This window comes from Arachis hypogaea, chromosome 3, assembly GCF_003086295.3.
Source record: "Arachis hypogaea cultivar Tifrunner chromosome 3, arahy.Tifrunner.gnm2.J5K5, whole genome shotgun sequence".
Classification (NCBI taxonomy): Eukaryota; Viridiplantae; Streptophyta; class Magnoliopsida; order Fabales; family Fabaceae; genus Arachis; species Arachis hypogaea.
The window spans coordinates 13,004,723-13,028,750 of record NC_092038.1 but is presented as its reverse complement, the minus strand read 5'-3'; the positions used below and the strand labels follow the sequence as shown (position 1 = coordinate 13,028,750).

General features: G+C 35.8%; 3 protein-coding genes across 8 annotated transcripts; all 3 read right to left on the bottom strand.

The window, feature by feature from the left end:
- Positions 1 to 308: 308 nt before the first annotated feature.
- Positions 309 to 8,347, bottom strand: LOC112789564 (replication factor C subunit 1). Its single transcript, XM_025831516.2, has 22 exons — positions 8,215 to 8,347; positions 7,962 to 8,057; positions 7,009 to 7,485; positions 6,860 to 6,927; positions 6,558 to 6,633; positions 6,420 to 6,481; positions 6,170 to 6,321; positions 5,888 to 6,018; positions 5,593 to 5,781; positions 5,395 to 5,516; positions 5,106 to 5,313; positions 4,302 to 4,355; positions 4,008 to 4,177; positions 3,251 to 3,341; positions 2,392 to 2,573; positions 2,254 to 2,293; positions 1,781 to 1,905; positions 1,445 to 1,517; positions 1,246 to 1,338; positions 917 to 1,163; positions 777 to 833; positions 309 to 686 (listed from the first exon to the last, which is right to left on the bottom strand). Exons 1-22 carry the CDS (start codon positions 8,215 to 8,217, stop codon positions 562 to 564), a joined length of 2,841 nt encoding a protein of 946 aa, XP_025687301.1. The 5' UTR covers positions 8,218 to 8,347; the 3' UTR covers positions 309 to 561.
- Positions 8,348 to 11,473: 3,126 nt separating this feature from the next.
- On the bottom strand, positions 11,474 to 16,075 carry LOC112789563 (uncharacterized). Of its 3 annotated transcripts, XM_029296040.2 has the most exons (3): positions 15,620 to 16,038; positions 14,460 to 14,705; positions 11,474 to 13,739 (listed from the first exon to the last, which is right to left on the bottom strand). In XM_029296040.2, exon 3 carries the CDS (start codon positions 13,658 to 13,660, stop codon positions 11,675 to 11,677), a length of 1,986 nt encoding a protein of 661 aa, XP_029151873.1. In that variant the 5' UTR covers positions 13,661 to 13,739; positions 14,460 to 14,705; positions 15,620 to 16,038; the 3' UTR covers positions 11,474 to 11,674. The 3 variants fall into 3 exon arrangements, with proteins under 3 accessions (XP_029151873.1, XP_025687299.1, XP_025687300.1); XM_025831514.3 differs by lacking the exon at positions 14,460 to 14,705 and having other exon boundaries at positions 15,620 to 16,075; XM_025831515.3 differs by lacking the exon at positions 14,460 to 14,705 and having other exon boundaries at positions 15,648 to 16,071.
- A 1,425-nt stretch (positions 16,076 to 17,500) lies between these two features.
- Positions 17,501 to 23,104, bottom strand: LOC112789562 (pentatricopeptide repeat-containing protein At2g41080-like). Of its 4 annotated transcripts, none has more exons than XM_072232403.1 (4): positions 20,559 to 23,104; positions 19,714 to 19,807; positions 18,968 to 19,523; positions 17,501 to 18,522 (listed from the first exon to the last, which is right to left on the bottom strand). In XM_072232403.1, the coding sequence occupies exons 1-3, from the start codon at positions 22,586 to 22,588 to the stop codon at positions 19,164 to 19,166; spliced, it is 2,484 nt and encodes an 827-aa protein (XP_072088504.1). In that variant the 5' UTR covers positions 22,589 to 23,104; the 3' UTR covers positions 17,501 to 18,522; positions 18,968 to 19,163. The 4 variants fall into 4 exon arrangements, with proteins under 4 accessions (XP_072088504.1, XP_072088505.1, XP_025687297.1 ...); XM_072232404.1 differs by having other exon boundaries at positions 18,968 to 19,461; positions 20,559 to 23,102; XM_025831512.3 differs by lacking the exon at positions 18,968 to 19,523 and having other exon boundaries at positions 20,559 to 23,102.
- Between the last annotated feature and the right edge of the window lie 924 nt (positions 23,105 to 24,028).

The following is a 24,028-nucleotide window of genomic DNA, read 5'->3' as shown; positions in this document are numbered from 1 at the left end:
AAATCATCCCTAAAGTAGTTTCTAAAATTGATAGCGTACACTAAAATAATTTTTGAGATCTAATTGTATCAACTTTTGAGATCTAATTATATCAATTATATTCTTGAAATTGACAGAAATGCATCACATTAGTCTATAACAGTGTGATGAATCACTTGATGAAAAAAGACCGAGGAACTAACATGATTTACTTCTACCAATTTTAAGAATGTAATTAGTACAATTAAGATCTTGAAAACTATTTTAGTGCATGCAACCAATCAGCTTAACTCCCCATTGGCCGTTGCAATACATATCCAACCATAGTATCGGGTAATAAACAAGAGACAATTAAATTCAAGAATTCTTCACAATGTGCCATGCAATGTTCTTAAGAAGACATCGTCTGCATTTTTTTAAACAAAAAAGGCCACCCATGTTTCATTCAATCGTCCTAGGAAAATTTACAACTCAAACAGTTTATAAGATCAAACATCAAACACAAGAAGATCATCGACTCATGGACATGGTTCATATACAGATGTTGCTAGTGTCGCCAGAAGAAAAACCTATCTATGTTCTTCACCTCTTTCTTTTCGGAGCAGCCCTTGAAGTTTGGCCACCCTTCTGTGCACCACCTTTGCCACCAGATGCCTTCTTGGAACTCGAATTCGCCACACCCTTCAGCTCTAACTGTACTTGCATGCCTACATGCACAAATATATTATTTATCAGAAATTAAATTATGGTAATGTGTTTAACCATACACTAATTGAAAAATACATATGTTGACCTACCCTTTGAGTTCAAACTTTGAAGTTCTGACTTCAGCTTCTCGCCGGGGTTGCTGCCTTCTAAAAATGAGCAAAAGCAATCAATTAAGATAAGCAGAATAGTTACAAAAACTATACAACAAATCAAAGCACATAGAACTTACCCAACTCCTCTGTGTCGGAATTGTTCTCCTCTTCACTCTCATCCAACGTGTTACCTTCGCCCTGCTCTGCTACTTCTTCAGCTGGTTCTAAAATAGCAGCAATGCGCTTCTTAGGGGCCTTCTTTATTCCAGGAAGATTCACCAGATCCGCAGCTCGAACCATCCTTGATTTGCTTTGCTCTTTGTATGCTTTTGTCAAGGCTGACTTAACGGCAGGCTGTACGCCTTCCAATGGATTAGGGTGACCCTGATACAAAACAAAATAAATAAGTTAAAACCCAGATTTAGCAGCCTGTGGTATTGACACAGCTCAAATATACTTGACGCACCTTGAATTTTGACAACTCTACAATAGTATCGAAGTCTTCCTGACTGATAGAATATGTATTCATAAATTCCACGACTTTCTCAACAGCTTCAGCCTGATAATTTACAACAGATTAGATGTGATTCAGTCCTTCAACTAAAATTCAGCACATAGACTAAATCTTTCACGTTTAAAGATACAAGAACAGATGTGCTTCCAACCTTGGGCAGAGATCGTAGCGGTTCTGTTAATTGTTTAAGGAGAAGGGTAAGGTATTCCAATCGGATAATATCCCTGCAATGTTTAACGAAACATTATTATAACAAGTCTATGGGACACACTCCATAAGTCTGCTTGACATTACTTTGTATGGAAGTGCCTAATATTAATGCTAAGTTCAGTGAATGATTGAAATTCACAGCCAAACAAATCCCCGTAGTCTAACTGCAGATACTCGAGAATTGAAAGAAGCATTCATTTCAACAGAAGAAAACCTCCAAGAGTTATGTGCATAAGGGATAAACTTAACACAAAATAAATACTGAATCGATATCTACCTTCCTGAACTAGATTCACGTGAAGCAAGTATGTGGACATGCAGATCTTCCATAAGCCTAAGGTTTTTGCCTGTCGTTGAGTTCTTTCCAAGCCACCCGCCGAACCTGTTAAAATTATGCTCTCCCTGCATATATTGGCATGTTTTGCAAGGATTGGGGGAAAAATAGATGAGTTTAATGAAAGAGACCAGCATACATAACTAATACTATTAGATATGTAAATCACCAATAACTTTCCACCGAGAAGCTGGTAACAAAATCAAAACACAGGAAACAAGAAACTCTTGCAACTCATGTTGATCATAAGAGGCACAAGAATAAAAATAATATTTGGACAATTGATTAAGAATTGAGAATAAATGCCATTTCCCCAAACATTGAGCCCAATTATTGTGGGGTGATAAAAAAGCACAAAAAGAATAAGGAGATGCAAGACAAATTGCAATAGCTTGAACAAGACAAACTACTTTCACCTGTTCAAGTATTTCTCTCTGCCCATGCAACAATGAAGCACTGAAACAAAGACATGGATAAAGAATGAATAATTTGATGGAGAACATCTGATTTAAGAAAATCTTGTTATTTTCCAGATCAGACACAAGGCTACATACGGAATAATACACGAGGCCACAGAACTAGTTTGAGAGAGCTGCCACTGTCGATATCTTCGAATCTGTACATTCACTAGATCCCCATCAGCAATTGACTCAGCAGCACGGGCAATCAGGTTCATGCGTTTTACCCCCTGGTCATCCTTACCAGCTAAGCTTGGTCTATAATTAATATAATTTTCCTGCCATGTATAACACCAAAAGAGTTATACAATAAATATTTTTATCTTTGGATCTGCAGTAACATAAATGCTTGTTTGAGACTTTGGGAAAGTGCTGTTTAAGAAGCTAGATATTATTTTTAACGTCTCAATAAGCATGGAAATTACTTCTTGAGAAAAAACAACCTAAAAGTAGGACAAAAATAAAAATGTGCTTTTGACTCCTAAAATGTAATTCAAAAGAATTAATATTTTATTTAAAAATGCAGTTACCCAACTGGGCCCTAAATCTCCATCTAGTTTGCAAGATCGCATAGAAGTGGATATGGCTATTCACCAGGAAAGCATCAACTACAGATTACTAAATAAAACAAAAGAAAGGAAGACAATTTTGAATTCCCAGATTGTTACACAAAAGTGCACATTCATCAATATATGATGAAATCAACAAACATGCAGCCCAAATAAAATTATGGTTTTCCTTGAAACAACATCACGGATGAGATTATTCAAAGTTTAAGCAGGTTTTGGGTATATGTTCAACAATAGGGTCATTTTAATACACAGTAGGTACACAATGTGGTATAAATTTTTAATTTCAACTGATCATAAGTTTAATAAACAATTCTATGATTTTAACTAAGCAGTTGTATTTTAAAAAGAACAAAAATAAAGTGAAAGAAAATGGATTAAAGAACCTGGATAAGAAGTGGAACAAGATCCGGATCACTCATGCTAAGACTAATCCTGTCATCCATTCTCATCTTCGTAGCATTAAAACCAAAAAGCCTACAAGATACGAAGATCGGATGTCATCAAATATCCTGATGTAATTTACCACAAAACCTTCGAGACAATTAATGCTTTAGATAAAATGAGAATACTGATCAAATGAGATGACAATGAATCCAGAAATCTAAAACTTATTTAAATCTATAAATGTCATTTGCACTTAGAAACACAAAGCAAACAAGTGAAATAACTCAACAATATTAAAGAACAATCTACAATGAAATAAGAATACAATTTTTTGGGTACTCTAAAACACTGGCTAGTTGAAACATACCATTCCAAGGGTGGGATTCTATATAATGCAAACTGTTGACTGGAATTAAAAAACAGCCAACAGAACCCTATTTTCTCTGTAGAGACGGCATCAAATTACTACTTGGAAGTCCATACTTCCTCCAATTGAGTCCTATACACTTTATTCCTTTGCAAGGTAAGCACGAAATAGATCTAGCCATGAATTTTAAAAATTTGATATTGACCAATGGAGCCATTAAACAAGCACAATAGTTGGAAAGAGAGTAAAACAGAATGTCAAGCAAGCAAGTACAGATTGAGAATTAAAATGCAACTCACAATGATTAAAGCCAAGAAAAGTAATGAGATTTGAAGTATTCAACATAGAACATTGTTTAAGTGTGGCATGGAATAGTCTAGATATCATACTTATCAACAGCTGTGAATGGTGATATGTCTTCATCCTTTGAGCTGGTAAGAAAGCGCTGCCTGATATCGTCGTAATTTATAGACGACATAGAGAGACTCATATATTGTAACTGATTCAGTGCCATACGCATATCTCCATTAACTCTTACTGCTAGTTCCTCCAGAGCAATCTTAAATGATCATGGTGAGGATTAAGTCGGTCAATATTAAGACCAAAGTTATAGTTTTTGTAAGAAACAGGAACCACTAAGGTCCACCCCTTTTAAATACAGCAGGAAAAGCTATAGAACTCACATCATTAACTTGAAGCTTTTCTGCCTTTGCAACATCCATCAACCTCTTGGCCATCTGCCATAAATTAAAAAGTTAAGCTCAAAATTCTCAGGTTTCAGCAAAACTGTTTTAACATTCAGAGCAAAACACTAGATTTCAAAGACTAAAAGGTAATAGCAAGATAGACTCTCGTAAAGCACATATAGACCCAGTGACAGAAAGTCAATTAACCCTCATGGTGGAAAACATTTATTAGAGCAGGCAATAAAAAAATGCATGAGGATCTAAAACAATTCTTTTGTTTTAGATTATACACAATGTGTCCCATCTGATCTTTGAAAAGGGTGAGAAAGGTAAAAGCAAGATAATCTGTGGCAAATCATCCTGTCAAAAAACTAAAACCAACTAACTAGAATATCCAAAATGCTAATCTCCTAGTTTCACTTCACTTCTATAAATGCTAATCTCCCTTTTCTTATAAAGTCCTTAACCATATACTTCTCATAACATCTCCCTGTCCTTTATCCAACTAGCCACATACGGTTTATATGAAGGCAGGCCATGATATTACATTGAAAGTCTAAAACCTAAACTAAATGGGTGACGAACTGTGTACTTTCTTGTATAGTTGATTTAGTACCTTTAATAACCAGGTTCACTTAAAAATAATAATCTGCAATATATATATATACAAGGACTGGAGATGGTGGAGATGGTGGACAAGGCAAAGCTCAGAAAATAAACCAATTTGGTGTGCTTCAATACAAATAACTTAAATTCATATCTGAGCTCAATAATTTTTTGGTAAGTGACAAGCATAAATACCTGTTGCTTTGTAGGTTTCCGGAAGTTAAGAAGCAAACAGTAGTTCACAAGACTTTTCAGTTTCTGGCTGTAACGGTCATTGCAAATGCAGATAATAGGAATTTTTGATATCTTGATGCTAGCAATAAGATCAGCAACACCACCCCTATCACCAGCTGACATCCCATCAACCTCATCCATAATGAGCACAGTTCTAGCAAGCTTTGACCTGAAATTTATGAAATTTGAAGACTTAACAACGTGATCTTATGAACTTGAAAATTAAATATTATAGTAAAGCAAGACTAACCGATCCATATTTGCACCAAGGGCCTCATTGGTTACAAGTTCTTTGATTGAATTTGCATTGCTTCCACTAATCCCTTTTTCAATTTTGCTATCAGCTTTTCCACGGCTGTCACTAGCATTTACCTTCAGTACATATGTAAATCCAGATTAGAGAAGGAAGATGATGAAATAGCATTACCATATATGTAAAAAGTGCCACCTCTATGGCCTGGAAACCAAGCTCCTGACAGACAAGCTTTGCTGAAGTAGTTTTCCCTATACCAGGGGTTCCACTTAACAGCACAGCTTTTTTGGAATTGGGTTCGTTCTGCTTTTTTCCCTTTTTTTTACTGCCAGTGCCAAGAAATTGCTCGTTCCAAGTTTTCAACCAATTTCTGAGCTGTGAAACCTGAACACAAATACATATAAGAAATTATAAAACAGTTATCCAAATTCAGATATATAAGAGCACAACTTATGCACAACAATAAGGCAATCAAGAATGTTGTTTATACAAGTGACTGATTCCCTATCACATCCTTTGGATCTTTAGGTCGATATTTCTCTGTCCACATCAAAGGAGAGTGAACAGTAGATGCTGTCTTTGCCTTAGCTTGGGTAGAAGGCAGCCGTGAAGATAGAGAGGCTGCATTTATTGATCAGGAGTTCAAATTAGAACTAGAAATCAAATGACACCTTTTGATTGGAACAACTTTAAGCACTGCCGCTTAAAAAAAAAAAAAAAAAAACTGAAACCCTGGCAGCCATAAATAGAAGCACATCTTGTGATGGCTTACGCTTAGGTTCTGCTTTTGCGGGACTTTTTGACTGTGATGCATTAGTAGCAGGCTTATTATTGACAGACTTTTTGGGCTCTTGTGAAGGAGCTTTTGCCGGTTTTGATGCCCGAATCATATCAAACAATCCATCCTCCGTGAGAAATTTAGTTCTACAGAAATAAAGAGACTGGGAAATATAAGTGACAGTAAAATGAGGAAATCTTATGTTTAAAATATGTTATAAAGGTATAAATATATGAATGCTAACCCAAGCTCTTTGGCTTTTTCAGACTTTCGTCCACCAATATCTTCATCACATAGTAGATAATTCTGCAAACAGAGAATGTTCATCAGATTATGGTTATGCAAATTCAATCAATTACCATTAACAAAAGCATTATATAACCGTTTTCTTGCTGACTGATCCCGTGACACGACCACCATGGCGCTTAATCAAATCTTCTGCTTCTTCTCGTTCCAAACTGTCAGTATGCAAACAGTAAAATACAAAGGACAATTACACTAAAATTTGGAATGTAGTAATAAGTTTACAACTTGTACATTGTAAATAGAAATAAACCTAAACAATAACCATAAAGAAAACGGACAAGTGGAGGGAACAATAGATGAAGAAGCAATAAACTTTAGATTGATTTCTGTCTCAAGTAAGAAAAATGGGAAATCTAGGTAAAATTTAGAAAGAAATACCTATCCAGCGTTCCGCTGATCACAAAAGTTAGGCCAGCTAAACAGTCAGGAGCATCTTCAGGGACTTCCTGCCATGCAAAAGAAGTTTCAGTGAAATAGATAGACAATATTTTCAATAGGTAAGATCCAGATTCATTATAACTATGAACCTTTTCTCCTTTATGTGGAGGATCTTTTCTTTCTCCAAAATTCATGAACCCACCCCTACCACCACCACCTCTACCCCTCCCACCAGATGGTTGTGCCGATGCTCCTCTACCACCACGACCTCTTCCGGCAGATTTAACTGATGCCACAGCTTCTTTCTCGTCATCTTCATCATTTTCTTCTAACTCTACAGATTTCTGCGGGATCCCCCTACCAGATCCACTCTTCAGTTTCTTTGTTGGAGTGGCATGAGCTGAACTTTTTTTAGTTTTTGGCAAAGCATAGTCATCTTCGTCATCTTCTTCAGCTTCATGAATCTTCTTCGAAGTACGGGCCTCTGGTAGTTCTCCACTGTCCTTTATATTCTTTCGTTTAGCAGGGAGCTCCAGTGTTTCTTTTTCATCTTTTGCCTTTTGTTTGTCTGTAGAAAAATATTTGCTAGTTTTCCTCCTCCCCGAACTTTCTTGACCTCCAGACGCCTGCACAAGGGAAAAACATCTTCCTTTCACTCAACACATTTTCATATATATTCAAGAACCAAAGTATCGCTAAACTCTTAACCAAACCAATAATGCAAATCATTTAACCACACCCATTTGATTATGACCAACCTCCCCCGCCACGGGGAAAAACCATCAAGTTAATGGGAAGCAAAGCCCCAACAAAAGTAATTTTCCTGAATCAACACATGCCTCCAGAAAATAATAATCATAATAATAGAGGAATCACAACCTCGCATCCTTCAGCATTTATTTGCTTCTTTTTTCTTTTATTTTTTATTTTTTTTGGCCATTCTACACCCCTAGTTCTATTAAAATCATTGAAACTAATCCTACACACTCTAAATTGACCTGTACACTTCATTTTGTTATATGTAAAAAAAAAAGAGCCTTTAACGCGAATTACCAAACAAAACAAATTAATAGTAACAAATAAAAGTCGAAACAAGACTAACCGGTTTGTCATTCTGGGGTTTATCGGTGGCGGGCTTGGAGGAGGCATTGGCATTGCCCTTGTCGTGCGATTTCATGAACCACTTCCTTATATCAGTCTGAAAATTTCAACAGAATAAAAAAAAATCCCGAAACGGAAATATTAGATAAGGGACTTTCAAAGTGTGAAAATGAAGAGGAGAAGCAAATGGAGAGATGAAAGAGTTGATGAAAGGCGAAGAAGAGGAAGAAGAAGAAGGAAGAACCCTAAGTTACCATGTTTTAGCGGAGAGCGCGGGAGAACAAGGTCAAGTGCGTTAGTGTTACCAGTACCAGCTATTCAGCTGCGTGGCCTTCGTAAATTAAAGCGGAATATTTTGGGCTTCTTTGGGAAGGAATAAAGTATCGCAAAAAAAATATATATATATATATATATATATACACAAAAATTATTTTAGCATTAATATTGAATTATTTTCAAAAGCAAATTTTACTAATTTATGTATATAAATTCTGATAAATATAAATATAAATTATATTAATTTATGTATATAAATATAGGTATACATTAGTATTGGCCAACTATTGACAAAAAATAATAATATTTACTAACTGTATAATATTGCTGATAAATAAATAAATAAGAAATACAATTGCTCTTTTAAAATTGCATTTAAATAGATTTTAATTTTGAGTTTTATCTTAACAAATAATTTATTTTAATATTATTTTGAATCTAATTTTAATACGTTAAAAATATAAAATATTTTATACAATTATTTAATCACATTTGATATTTTGGATGATTATTTTTGTTAATATAATAAGATGTACATGTAAAACTATTTTATACTAATATTACAGCAAAATTAATTTTTTTATTTTATTAAGTAAAACTAAATGTATTCTTCATTTAACTCAAATAACCATCCATCATTCTACCATCTCTTATTTTAGTTACTTAACATGTTTATAAGAAAGCATAGTTGCTAAAGTGAAAATAACAAAGGTTTTGTCTGCTCAACAACAACACGGTTGGGGATTCAAAAAATAATGGTTAATTTCACCAAATTAACTTATATGCATTATGGCTTGTTCACTTCTATTCTATCCCTTTTTATTTTTGTTAATTCACCAAATTAACATAATCTTTTCAAAACACCTTGGAAATTACAAAGTATTTCTGCAACATGCAGTCATGGTACAAATAGGTCACACGGAAAATATTCAACATTAAACATAAAACCATCAAGATGACAAACTTATGAGATGTGTTGACAAATTTAATATTACAATGGTTATTTAACTTTCTCCAAATATAATGGTAATTTGGGTGCTTGACATAATTTACAGCATCACTATCTGCATCAGAGACACTCAAATAGGCAATGATACTATCTTACTACATTTCCGCTGTCCATTCCATCAGCCACCACAAAAACTTCAGCGCATGCTATTAAAAAGTATAAGTTTCAATTCTCTAGATCTGTTTTTCAAACTATAAGTTTAAGCTACTTAAGAGATGAAATATTCATAGATAAAGACACATTTAAGTTCTTCAATCACTGTGACAATAGGAAGAAGTTTTAGCAAGCTGAAATGAAAATTTAGATAAGTGACTTATTTGCAATAAACATTAATATATATTATTTGTTTAAACATCCTTTTCTCCAAACCGCAGTGTCTCCCTTCACCGTCTGCCGCTACTGGTCTCTAATGGGGAGGGGCTGAGGACCTTGGCTAGAGAGTTAAAGAATGTGAAAGCAAATTACATGACATAATTTTGTACCATAATCCAAAAAAAAAAAAAACAATTTAGCATGGGCGTGTTCACATTCATCAAAAGAAAACATTCACGGATACAAACAATGCATGATTAGCTCTCTCCCAAATTTCACATTCTCTCTTACTATTCTCTTGTTTCATTAAGTTCTATCACTCTAACTATATCTTCTCTCTTTCCAGGTTTACATTGAATTCGTTTTTTGGAAAGGTGAAGTTAAGAATAATGAACTGGACACAAGAAAACCTACACCGGCATATACATCATTATAACTCATTGCATTTCACTACTTGTGAGAATAACACAGATATAACTAAGCATTTCATATAATTCAAGTTTTGCCATTTCCAGAACAAGGAAAAAGTTATTTAAATATATATCCACAATATGTTTCTAACAATAAACACCTGAAGCATCAATAGGTAAAAATCAAACCTTCGCTCCATGCAAATTTGTATGAACGAAAATTACATTGACTCATTAGTAATATCTTGGATAATTGAAATAAACTTACACAACCACTTATTTCATTTATTCAATCCATTATTTAGACATCCCAACTCTGTTTTTTTTTTACATTCAAGACAATTCTTTATCAAGATATAGTTCCATTTGATAAAAGACTAATCTCAGATTAGCAACAAGAACAAAGCATACTAAATGAAATTGACATGATCATAAAAAAATGTCTTATTAATTATTATTGTCATTAACGTTTTTTCAAAGAAACAACTGAAAAGGATTTGTAAGGCATGGAATACCAATGAAGAATGTTTGTAAAGCATTTGTAATATGAGCATCCTTACCAGTTGGTTGAAACAACCTTGGCTACCATATATAGAAGTAAAGACAAGTTAGATTTGTCCCGTCATGACAGCAAGCAAAGCTAAACCATACTTCAAGTTGTAGAAATTATTTTATCTGCATTGGTAAAGAAAGTTGACATACTTGATATTTTTTGCTTTGTTGTAGGTTCCATGAACACACTAGCATCCCACCAAACACAGCACCTTGATTTCTCAAACAATCAAACAATTAAGCAAAAACAATAATTAATAAATCCATCGTCAAGAATAGGAAAAAAGGAACTTATACACTGATGCAATCATGGGGAAAACTCTGGTATTTTACTTGCTAGCTGATGGTTTGAAAGTACATACTTCAGCACACATGAAACAACCATTTGAAGGTTCTTCATTAAACCAACATACGAAGTGAATAACTGCTGTTATACACAAAGTACAGATATATCAATATTCAAAACCAGAATGAACTATATATATAAATAAATCTACAACCATTCAGCTTCAATCTAGTACCTCCATGAACTTTACCTTCATCATATTATAGCAGTACCAAATCAAGGGGGTGAAGAAGTGATCCATTAGGGGATGCTAGAAAATAAAATATCATAAAACAAATATATGTTGCAGCAAAGTGAGGTCAAATGGGAGAGAAAAGGAGGAGAATATGTTCAACTATATCCGAACAAAGTTAACGAAAGAATAAATTTTACCATGAGTTGAAAATAATTCTCCATGTCACTTTCCATATTTCTTTCACCCATAACTTCAATCTGGAGCTTAGGATTTCCAATTAAACCACACCTAAACTACTAGATCAGCACCAAATTAATTAAAATTGATTGACAGTTGCTACAGGTGGAGCACACAAAATATTTTCAGTTATACCAGGAAAACAATCAAACTACCAGAAAAGCTCAAAAATTGACTTGAAACTGGCTCAACAATCTGCAATGAAGAAGCACTGCTCCATTTATATGCATATATAAAAAAATTATTGCACCAAAACATAATAATATATCATATCTACATGATACACCTCATTATAGAGAGATTTTCCGATTACAGTTTTTATGCATGGTCAAGGGCAAAAGAATGTTCATCACTATACAAGTTACATAGGGATTAGGGAAAGCAGATGCAAACTTCTCTAAGTATTGTCATGATTTCTTACGATTTTTTTATTCAACCTGTTCATGATTCGAGAAGCATCATTAAGTCTATCTGCTCTTTCATAAATGCTGGAAACAACAAGATGCAACTCCTTTTTGTTGATGTTGGGATTGGAATCCAACTTCTCAAACAATGACTCTACTGTTGTGAAATCCTTTCTTGCTCCATATAGACTGAGCATCTGGAAATGAACTTCATCAGGAAAAACACACCCTTCTTCATGCATCTCTCTATATAAAGCATCTGCTTTCTCAAATTCACGTAGCTTCCCAAAAGCATTCAGCACAAGAGCAATAACATTAGAATCAGGAAAGTATCCCACCTCTCTCATCTTCTCAAACACTTCAACAACATTTGCATGCCTTTTGTTCCTTGAGAAAAGATCAATCATACACCCAAACAAAGATATATCCTTCACCTCTCCAGCATCAAAAGCCTGTCGGAAAACCCATGTAGCCTCTTCAATTCTACCAGCCCTCGCAAGGATTGCGATTGCAGTCTCCCTAGGAATGTTCTCTGGATGCCTAAGCTCTTGAAGCAGACGCTTGGCATGAGCAACTAAACCTGCTTTCTCGTAAGCAACAATCATTGTTTGGTAAAGAACTTGATCAATTTCAACTCCTGAGCTCCTTAACTTCTGAAATAACATGGCTGCCCTATCCAACTTCCCTGCCTTTCCCCAGATAGATATTATCGTGGAATAAGTGATGGCATTTGGCTCAATACCTCTGCTCTGCATCTCTTGAATGAGATTCGTTGCCTTCTCATGCTCGAGAGACTTGCCATAGATCTTAATCATGGTGTTGTATGTGACAACATTCTGTTCCACACCCTTCCTCTGCATCAAACGAAATAGATGGATGGCTTCCCCAAACAGCTCAGCTTCTCCATAGACCCTCAAGAGTGTATTGTAACTGACCACATTGGGTTCGATTGCCATCTTCCTCATGCTCCAGAACAGGCGATCAGCTTCCTTGGCCATGTCAAGCTGGCCATAAACATCAATCATAATATTGCATGTCGTCAGATCAAGCGGGCACTTCTCTTCATTCATCTCCGAGAACACCGAGAGTGCCTCAACAAACTTCTGGTTCTCAACATACATCACGAGCAATGTCGAGTAACTCACAGTATCCGGGCGGACACCATTACCCTTCATCTCCTGAAGGAGGAGGCGAGCCTCACGGAACAACTTAGCCTTTCCAAACACATTAATCATGGTGTTATAAGCAACCAGGTCAGGCGTAATGTTAGCATTCTTCAACCTCATGAATATCGAAATCGCCTTGGTGTAATCACGCAATTTCCGAGAAAGCTCAATCAAGTTGCTATACAAGACAAGGTCACCAGACACATTGTCCTGCTCCATTTGCTGGAGCCAGAACAAGGCCGAATCAAACATGCCATTCTTACCAAACTGAGTAATCAGAGTTGAATAGGTGTACCTGTCTGGGGTAAGGCCTCTCTGGCGCATTTCGTCGAACAGGCCGTGTGCAACTTGCCACTGCTTGGCACGTAGAACATTGCGAATAACGACATTGTAGGCGAAGACTGAAGGAGAATAGAGAGCCGTGTCATTGATCCAATCAAGCAAGGCAAGGGAGCGTTGCCAGTCTGGCTCCCGAGAAAGGAGAGAAACCATGAAACGCATAGAGAGCTGCCTGCCATTGTAAGGAGACATGAGAGCGTAAAGCTCCTCCGCATTTTGGGTCTGTCTGATCGAAGATATCAGCTCATCCATGTCCACAATGTGGTCCAAGAACGTTTGGTCTTTGTACCGGGTTCTGTCACGTGGATGGCGTTGGACTGTTCTTGTCCATATGTGTTTGGATGTTGCTGCTGCTGACTTGGAGACTAAGGTGGTAGTGGTAGAGTTGATTGAAATGGTGGCTTTGGAAGAAGGGAAGGGAATTGAGAATACAGTAGTTGGGAGAATTGAACAACTCATAGCGGACAGAGACATCTTCTTTCTTCTTAACAGGAGATTACTACATGCTTCAATGCTTCACAAGTGTCAAGAGTCTTTACTTGAAAAGAGGTATCTGATAAAAGTAATAGAAATTTAATTGAAATTTAAAAATGTTAGTAAACACAAAATTTAGAAATAGTCAAGCATGTGCAGAGAATGCAAAAACATAAAATCAACTTGATAGCACATTAGAGAATGTGATTAAAAATTAATCACTTCTTATATTTATACAACATACAAAACAAAATATCTACACAACATACAAACAACTTGATAACACATAGGATAAATGAATATGACGAAACTAAAAGTAATCTTCTTTTCCATATAACATAACAAGCAAAACAAGATATTTACCAAGGTTGTGAGAATTGGACAGGTTCAGTGAATCACTTTCTTTAATATCTAAATTCAATGAATCAATGACAATAAAATTCGAAATTTCACTACTCATATAATAATTTGTCATCATTAAAATTTTACAATTTACATTCAAAGTTCAACAGATCAGAGTTCAAAACTAAAATAAAATTAAAATGACATTTTGTAGGTTCTTGGTCAACTATTTTGTTAAAGGAAAGTTAAACAGCAACTCAGAAAAAAGAAAATTAAAAGGCAAAGGCAAGATTGTTAAAAGAAGGTTAAACAAAACAACTAGCCATAGCAAACTTAATATTAATTAGGATAAATAAATCACATTAACAAAAACTTCTTATTCATTAGGATAAACACAAATCCATAAATCATGAAGCAAATCCAATGCAGAAATTGAGAGAGCAGAGTAAGTCTTAACCAGGGAAGGCAGCAACCACGGCAGAGAAGGTGGGCAGAGACGGGAAAAGATGCAAGCAGAGATGTGGTCGGAGAGGAGACAAGAGAGGTGAGTAGAGACGCTAGCGGCAGCGTGGGCGGGTACAGACGCTGGCGGGAAGAGACGCTTGCAGCAGCCAGAGGTGGCAGAGTTGCGGGAGGCGATGCAAGAGTTGGATGGAGCAGAAATATGGAGAACAGAGCAACAATACCGGTGGCGGCGGCGGCTCTGCCGGAGTTGGAAGACAGAAAAGGGGAAAGAAGGGGAGAAGAGGAAGGTAGTAGCAAGGTTTTAAAAACCGAACCGATCACCAAACCACTCTAATTACTTATTCATTGGTTTACTGGTTCAATTAGTTCAATCTTAATTTAATCAAAATAATAAATAAGAATAAAATAATAAATAAGAAAAAGTACGGAGAAACACACTTAGCAAATTAACAAAAACAAACCCTGAATAAAAAATCCAACGATCCAATAACAAATAACAAGAGCAATCCCAATCTCAATCCAGCAAATGAATAATCCAATAACCCAATAACAACAGAAAAATCACAGTAACAACCTGAGTAGAAAATCACAGTTAAAAAATTGAAAAAGAAAAATAACAAGGACATGAATCAACATAACAGAATCACAATAATAACAAGTTAACTACAATAATTAAAAAAATCAAGTAATAAAACATAAATTAACTTGCACAAAGCATAAGAATGCAAAAACAGCAGCAAAGCAAACAGACAGCACTTTATGAAAAAAAACACCAATCAAGAACCATAAGAACAAAGTCAACAAACAATAGTGAACAAACATCAACAATTAGAACCATCAAGAACCATTAGCAGTAATCAGCAACAACAATAAACACAAGAAACCTAAGAAAACTCAATACAGAGATAAGCAAGAAATTAAAGAACAAGAATACAGCAACCCAATAATCTCAACGACACCAAATACTTGAAGAAATTAACAACAGCATATGAGAATCAAAGAAAATCACCGTAAAAACCAAAAAAGAAATTAAAGACAACAGAATCAAGAACATCATCAACAACCCCAGTAATGACAACAACACTTGAAGAAGAAAAATCACAGATTAACAATCCTAAACCAATTAAAACAACAATTACAGTAAAAAAATACCTTCTAGAGCACAGAGGTGAGGGAGTACCAGGGAAGGCTGGACGCGGCAGAACTGGAGAAGAGATGGCCTGGACCGCCGCGGAACTGGAGCCGAGGAGGGTGGTGTGCCACGGTACTGGAGCAGAGGAGGGTGAAGCGCAGCGGAACTGGAGCAGAGGAGGGTGGTGTGCGCGGTACTGGAGCAGAGGAGGTGGAGCGTGGCGGAACTGGAGCAGAGAAGGGCTGGAGCGCGGTGGAACAGAGCCGGCGAAGCAGAACAGCGGATTCGCGACGGAGGAACGATGCGGCACAAGTTGCAGTGCGGACGGCGGCTTCGAGCAGTGGCGGAGACGACCGTAATGGGGACGGCGGTGGCTGGACGGAGGAAGTGATGCGATTCTGAGGGAGCGAGGGAGGACCGGAGCAGCTCTGAGAGTGGCAGTGGCCGAGTGCTTTGGGGTAATTTTTTAATTGAGCGAAACGACGCCGTTTCTTGCTAAAAGCAAAAACCAACCAGATCTCGTTCGGTTCGACCGGGAGATTTCCAACCGGTTCAACGATCCAAAAGCGATTTTTGAAACGGGCAATTATGCCTGTTAGTCGAGCCAACTAACAAGAGCCAAACGTAGGGGGGAGCTAGAGTGAGTTCAAATGATTTAGATTTTTTTTTGTCAAATATATTTTCTCTTAATATTTTTAATTTTTTAAATTGTTTTTAATTTTTTATTTAATTCAATTTTATGCTTAATATTTAAATAAAAATTAAAATTATTCCTTAACATTTTAATGATCAATAATTAGTTAATTTATTTTTGAAAGAATAGACAAAAATAAATATAAATTTTTTTTACGGTGAACAAATAAACATAAATTTATTCTTATATTTTAATGATCATGTGTATATATTAATATCACACTCAATTAATCATTCGACCTTTTTATCATCTCATTAACGTTTTTGTTAGTAGTGGCTAATAGGTGGAATAATATTTGCCATCGTGCCTCTATGCATTGTGTGATATGGATTTAGCAAATAAAAATAAATAAAAAATTAAATAATAAAGTAAAATCTTCAACATCTTCTTTGTGTAAATTTATATTGGGATTTATAAACCTTAAGGTACAAAAATGTTATAATCTCAACAAAGGAAGAATATATCCAATCTTGTGTGAGTATTTGTGGTGGCTCCTCTTATGCATCGAAAAATAGGAAGAAAAAAAAGTTCAACTACAACAATGGCAAGTGTTTGCATAGACTTGATGCAATGGTATTAAGTCTACAACAGAGTGGAATTCATGGAAATTGTTTTTTCGTGGTCCATTATGAGAAGTATGTGATTTCTTATTCTATTTATGATGATAAATACTATGCAACTTATGTGAAATGATTCAAATTGTTCTGAATGAATAAATGTAACAGGTTGATTTGAGATGCGATTATTTTATTTAGACCGATGAAATTGGTGATGTTAAAAAAAGTTAGAAAATTTAAGATAAGAAAAAAAGCAAATGGAAGAAAGGAGGTGAAAATAAGGTAGAGAAATTTGCTTTGGGTTCAAAGGCTAAAGATGAGGTGAAAAAGATGTTGAAAATAATTGATGAGATTAATGAAAAATTGAAGAACATTAGAAAATGAGTGTACTATGTTTGCTTAGGAATGGAAATCTATATTTTGTGGTTGTTTATTTACACTTTTCATAAGTAATTCAGTAATTGTAATGCTCTATAAACAGAAGAAATGAAAATATGTACTAGGGTTGTTTTGTAACTTTCATTTGCATGAATATGGATTATGGAATACAAATCTATGTTTAAAGTGTTAGTTCCAAAACAAGTCCAGTGCAATCAACAATTGATTGCAAATTCACAATAATCAACACTTCGATCAACATGGGCAATAAGGAACGCATAATTAGAAATTATCATTAAAAACCTGCTGAAAAAGAAATCATCAAGACAGAGACCTAAATACCAAATTACAATTTACATTACAAAATATCAAACAACAAATCTACCATTGCCATCAAAACAGAGGCCTAAATCAAAACACCAAAGTCACATATGAAATCCAAAAAACCAACCACACAAGTCTATACTTGTCATGAAAATAAAGGCCTAAACATAACACCAAAGTCACATTTTAGTACAAACAACGGTCTGAATACTATAGATGCCACTATTTCTGAGGTGCAACTCTTGATCCACCTCCATTTGCTAATTTTGATCCTCCTCTATTTTTGCACTTGATACACTTTTTGCACTCGGATCACTTCCAGTTGGGCCAATCATATTTGGTGCTAGTGGCGATGGTCTTGGGCCATTGATGAGTTGTTGAGTCAGACTTGCGGTGGACATAAATTGAAGGGTTTGCAATATTCATTGTCTTCACCGTAGTTCTGAAAACCGGATCGGATTGGTCAGTCCCATCAGTCCCACCGCAAACTGAACAGTAATACGGTTCGGTTTACCATTAAAATCGACAATTCCAAACCGTTTGCAAAACTGCTGAACCGGCTAAAAACTGGCTGATCGGACCAAATCAGGACCCGCCGGTTTTAATGAAACGACTTCGTTTTGTGTTGTTTAAAAAAAATGAGAGAAAGAGATGGGGTCTTCCTCGAGCTCTCCCTCTCATCCTCAAACGAAGTTTCTCCTCCCCCAAAAGCCAAAACATCTCATCTATATAAATGTGTAGGAGTCATCTCTTGCAAAACATCTTTCCCCATATAAGCCTACAAGGCTATACAACCTATAACCTTGCAGAAATTGTTACCTCTACCACCACTTGTCACCTACTGCACTACAACAAGTCAACAACACATTTCTATATGCCAGAGCCATGGCCCTAACTTTTACTACCAGCAGAAACTGATCCAATATCAACGTTGTCCATTTTATGGATGAATATCCCATGAGGCCCTTCTCTGTCAATATCAAAGATGCTAATAAATATTTTAGTCAAAAGCCAAATACTTTCATGCTCAGCTTCCATAATAGTTAATGAAGACATCATTTTTAGGTTTATAAATAAAAAAAAAAAGTTATTAACTCATTTCAATGTGGCACAACCGCAGCTAGCAGAGACTTCTACTCGCCCAATTGTAGCCAGATTACATTATTTAAATGCCACAGTAATTTAGAATGAAAATGCATGAGGTTTGAATTTGAAAATGGATAAAAATGTAAGACAGCAGAGTCACCATAACCAAATTTTAATTACTATGTTCCTTTAATCATGCGGGCCAGCAAAAGCTATATCTCATGAGTAAAAGATAGGAAGTGGGATCTTCATTGTTATTCATTGATAACACAAGTTGAAAATTCACTTTGACAAAATTCATAAAAGATATAAAAATAAGAACTACTCACGTTCTCTTTGCTGCTTTGTATGTATGGCTAGATGCTACAGCGATAAGTTGCCCTCGTGATTGTATGATAAGGACACAACACTACTTGGGCACCTCAACACTAGGCAATTCCTGATTTTGAACGGGTTTGAATTGGATGAGTGTTGAGTGAAAGAGTAGTTTTTCCAAATTGGATTTCAATCCCTTGCATTGGAATACTAAGGGTGAATAATTTGATGAGGTTGAGTGGGGTTACTTGGTGTAGAAGTAGATGGTGTACATGGTGTAAAAGGAGGAGGGGTAGGATCAGAGATGGGCACATCAGAAGAAGGATTAGAATCAGTTTGAGTAGGACTATGGGAAGAAAATTGTGATGAAGTGTGAGGTGATATGTCAACAGAAGGTGATGGAGGAATAGATGGGGTAGGATGAAGTGGTAAAACAAGGTGTGTATGAGGGAATTGTTGCTGAGGCTTAGATGGGGTGGAATTAGGAAAAAGAGCGGAGTAAGGGAACCTGGTTACATCAAATAAAATGTGTCGAGTAATAAGGATTTCGCCTTGCCGAATTAAGCACCCCTTGTGATTTGGTGCATAACCAAGAAAGACAGAAAGATGAGATTTATAGTCAAATTTGGTTGAAGAATAAGGATTAAGGCAAGAGAAACATGTGCATCCAAACACCCTCAAGAAAAAGCTATGAATTGATTACAATGCTCTAATATTAATATTAATTAGATACAAATGCAAAACATAATTAGGTAAATACCTCAACTAAAATTTTTCTATTTATAGCATCCCATATGGTAACGTAACCTTCATTATCACCTTCATTATCACCGGTGACGAAAGCACCTGTCATCCTAAAACAGAAGTTAAATTAACCAAAGTTAGTTTCCTAATCCAAAATAGCAACTTATAAACAAGAAGTCACATACATTGGACTGAATGCAATATCATTCACTAATGCTAAGTGATGCTTTTCTTGTTTTGATTTTTGATGACAGTGGAAACATCTGTGAGAGTTTGATATAGCATTGTGTTAGAACCTGAAACAAGAACCTACCAGCCATGAAATTCAAATAAACCATAAATAATATTCAGACCAACCTACTCTCTGCTTCACATACATATAAGCCTTTAGCCATGTGTAACATGCAACTCTTCCATTGGTGGTGGAATGCAATTATAGCTTTTTATAGAAAAAAACCACTTTATGTACCAATGCCTTTTTCCTTGCAAACTACCTTTGAGAGAGAGAGAGAGAGAGAGAGAGAGAGAGAGAAAGAAAGAGGCAGATTCAAACCAGTCATGGACCATTTTTCTGTCAAAATTCAAAAAATTAAAAACCTTACCCATAGAGATATATAAGGCCTCCTGACAGACCAATCCAAGTGAGAGTTTCAGCCAATGATCTTGTGGCACGTGGCATGAGATTATAGTATCATACTACCAGAATTGAAATATGAATCATGGGTCATTGGCCCAATTAGCAATGACACACAAATAGATCATGGAAGTGGGAAACTACAAATAATAATAAACAGGAGGGCATAGTATATACAAGTACTGAAGTACACTTGAAATGGTGATCAATGAAAAACTGTACATTACCAATAATCTCCACAAGAACATGTACCATCTTTGAAATGGTGAAACCTGCTAGCATCTCGCACAACAATTTCTAAATTTTTTATCTCTGATATGTACTTGATGGCAACATGGCAATCACTACAAACGCGCAAGTTCTTCATCACCCTTATTGGCATTCCCTCTGGGCAATTCATCAATGCAAAAGCAATTGCCATCTTCTCACTGTGGTGTGCCAAGTTGTATTCTTTCTCCTCATTGTCCATGTCATGCGTTACAGAGCTAGTATCCGGGACATAACCGCGCATCTTCATGTCTGAAGTTAGTTCATCCAGATACCGATTGATCTCTGCAGATTGTGGGTGGGATTTGTCATCCAAACAGAACTGGTGAACCTGATTCTTTATTTCTACCCAACTTATGCCTGGTTCTTTCTTCAACATCTTGCCTCTCATGGCCTTCCTCACCTCAGAAACATCCTGCCACTTATTAGCAGAAGCATGAATATTGGCAAGAAGAATATATGATGCTGAGTCTTGAGGATCGATCCTAAGAACTTCTTTGGCAACCCGTTTTGCCATTTCTGCATTCTTGTGGATCTTACATGCAGATAACAGTGTTTTCCATATAATGGCATCTGGTTCCATAGGCATGGAACGTATCATAGCTTCTGCGTCTTCCAAACAGCCAGACCTACCTAGTAGGTCAACGACACAATTATAGTGTTCTAGTCTAGCCTTGAGTCCATACTTTTGTACCATCAACTCGAAGAAATCAAGTCCTTTGTCCTTCAATCCACAATGACTACATGCATATAACAAGCTCAAAAATGTAACTTCATTTCCTGGCAAATTTTCTTGTTCCATCCCATTAAAGAGCTTTATAGCTTCTTCCCCTTGACCATGAAACCCATAAGCAGAAATCATTGAGCTCCACAATACAATATCTCGCTGTTTGCCTTCCGAAAAAGCTTTCATAGAGTCTTGCAAGGATCCACATCTAGAGTACATACTAACTAATGAGCTAACTACGTCAACTATAGAACTAGCTCCTGCTTTGATTGATTCGGCATGTATTTGCTTCCCTTGACCAAGTGTGGCTAACTCCGAACATGAACTGATCACAGTCACAAAAGTAATCTTATCCGGTCTAAAACCTGCCTTTTTCATCAAACAGTATTGATCCAAAACTCCCTCAAAACACCCATTTTGAGCTTTTCCAGACATAAGTGTATTCCAAGCAACCACATTACAATTTGGCATCAATCTGATCAATCTCTCTCCATCACTTAAGCTTCCAGCTTTAATGTACATGTGAGCTAAAGAGCATGTGACAACCAAATTAAACTCAAACCCACTTTTCATAACATAAGCATGAACCTGTTGGCCTGCAAACAAAGCTGTCAAGTGTGCACATCCCCTAAGCACACTGCCCAGTGAGTACTCATCCGGCATGAAACCCAACTCATTCATCTGTGAAAACAAGAACAAAGACTCCTCATTCATTTCAAACTTGGCCAACCCAGTGACCATTGCATTCCAAGTAGCAACGTTCCTCTCAGGCATTTCATCAAACATTTTCTTGGCACTCTCAAAACTACCCATTTCAAGATGGGCCTTGATCATGATGTTACACGACATGGTGTTCCTAGTAGGCATTCTATCAAACAGTAAGACTGCAGCTCGAAACTCCCCAAATTTCGAATACAGGTTGAGGAGATGGTTGGAGACGAACTTGTCCGAGGAACAGCCAGAAGTAATAATCAAAGAATGAAGCTGCTTCCCCAAAGAAACAGACTTTGTGCGAATGCATGCTTGTATGAGATTTGAGAACAAACGGGGTTCAGACCATATATAAGAAACAAAGTTGTGAAACGCTTCTCTGATACGCCCATTGGAACACAAGGTTGCAAATTGTTCTTTGGCATATGAAAAGTTTCCATCTTCCAAGTGGGTTTTGAAGGTAACGGTGGACAAGTGAAAGACAGGATTTTGAAAAACGGTAGACACAGAAACAAAGGAGAAGCACGTACGAGGAACACGAAACCTGCCCATGCATGCTACGGGGGTTGTTTGGGTGGGGACCTCAAACTGGGTTTCAGCCACACAACACTGCTGAATTATCCACCGCTGGCGTGTCGGAGGCGAGCACCAAATCAGCAGCGGCAACTACGAGTATAGAGAGTTGCTGGCGAATGCAGCACCGGTCCATAAGGGTGGCTTGTCGTTTCATTCTCCTTTCTTGTTTCTGTTTCAGCCTGCAGCAGTTTACTTTCCTTCATTTTCTAATTTGGGCCTTTATTTGTAAGAGCTTTTCTTTTTAGGAAAGAAAATAATTATGAGCAATTAGGAGGTAGCAACATTTGTGATTGACTGATTGGTACCCATCAACTAGCCATCAATGATGATTTGATGGTGTAAAATTGGTGTGAGATTTTATCCAATGGCTTACATTTCTCTGCTAGTTACATACTGGCCAAAATGCAATAAAATTACTGGCCCCTAGACTTTTTCAATAATTATTTACTTAAGGTAGATGAATTTTGTAAGCTGATAGCAAATAATTACAACGCTCTGGTCATTGATCAAATCAATCCAAGTTTTGGAATTTGGAGAGAGTATCATAGCTTTTATTCATGACATAATGAACTTATTTGACCTAAATTATAATTATGTTTTGGAGAGTTTAGACTTACATAAGAATATAAGATTATAACTCTTCAACTGATGTAATAATTTTAATTTAGAAGATATTTTAAAGTTTATGTTAAAATGATCTTTGAAAAATTAGATAAGTATCAATTTAATTTTCAAACGATTATATTCATCAAATTGGTCCTCTAAAAAATATAATTGTAAATTAAATTAGTCGTTTTATTAGTTAGATGATGGATTTGTTTAAGTAAATTTTTTTTAAAATATCTTTTGTAAATTATTTTTTTTAAATATTTTATAAAAAAATAAAAATAATTTTATATTTGAATACCTCATACAAAAAAAATTCTTTTATTTAGGGTAAACTATATTTTTTATCTTTCAAGTTTAACAAAAGTTTCAAAAATACTCCTAAGTTTTATTTTCTTGACGACTAATTTTTCAAAAAATTTAAGGCCGATTCAACAACAATTTCATAAGAACAACCTTCAACACAAGCAAATCAAGTATAATTTTCATGCATTATTGGTAGATTGGTCTTAAATTTTTTAAAAATTTATCCGTTGAGGGTATATTTGATACAAATCGAAAATTTTTAGGACAAAATTAAAACAAAATAAAATTTAGGAATATTTTAAAAACTTTTGCCAAACTTCAAGTATAAAAAATATACTTTATCTTTTTATTTATTAATTATGTTTGGATAGGTGAAAACTCAGCTGCAGTGATAACTGAGAGCGTGAAATCGACTGCACTTAAGTTTTCACCGTTTGGATATAATCATATAAAAATATTTTTTTGTTTATTTATTATATAAAGAACATCTTTTTTTAAAAAAAA

What these genes read in the sequence shown, in the direction of transcription:
- LOC112789564 (XM_025831516.2), bottom strand. An exon ending in AACCCCAGAATGACAAACCG is followed by an intron (nt 7,486 to 7,961) that starts GTTAGTCTTGTT and finishes TCCCTTGTGCAG; the next exon opens with GCGTCTGGAGGTCAAGAAAG. An exon ending in CTTGGTGCAAATATGGATCG is followed by an intron (nt 5,314 to 5,394) that starts GTTAGTCTTGCT and finishes CATAAATTTCAG; the next exon opens with GTCAAAGCTTGCTAGAACTG.
- LOC112789563 (XM_025831514.3), bottom strand. Translation starts at nt 13,660, where the DNA reads ATGTCTCTGTCCGCTATGAGTTGTTCAATTCTCCCAACTACTGTATTC.
- LOC112789562 (XM_072232403.1), bottom strand. Translation starts at nt 22,588, where the DNA reads ATGGGCAGGTTTCGTGTTCCTCGTACGTGCTTCTCCTTTGTTTCTGTG. An exon ending in TGTTCTTGTGGAGATTATTG is followed by an intron (nt 19,808 to 20,558) that starts GTAATGTACAGT and finishes CTTCTGTTTTAG; the next exon opens with GATGACAGGTGCTTTCGTCA. An exon ending in ATAGAAAAATTTTAGTTGAG is followed by an intron (nt 19,524 to 19,713) that starts GTATTTACCTAA and finishes CCAAATCACAAG; the next exon opens with GGGTGCTTAATTCGGCAAGG.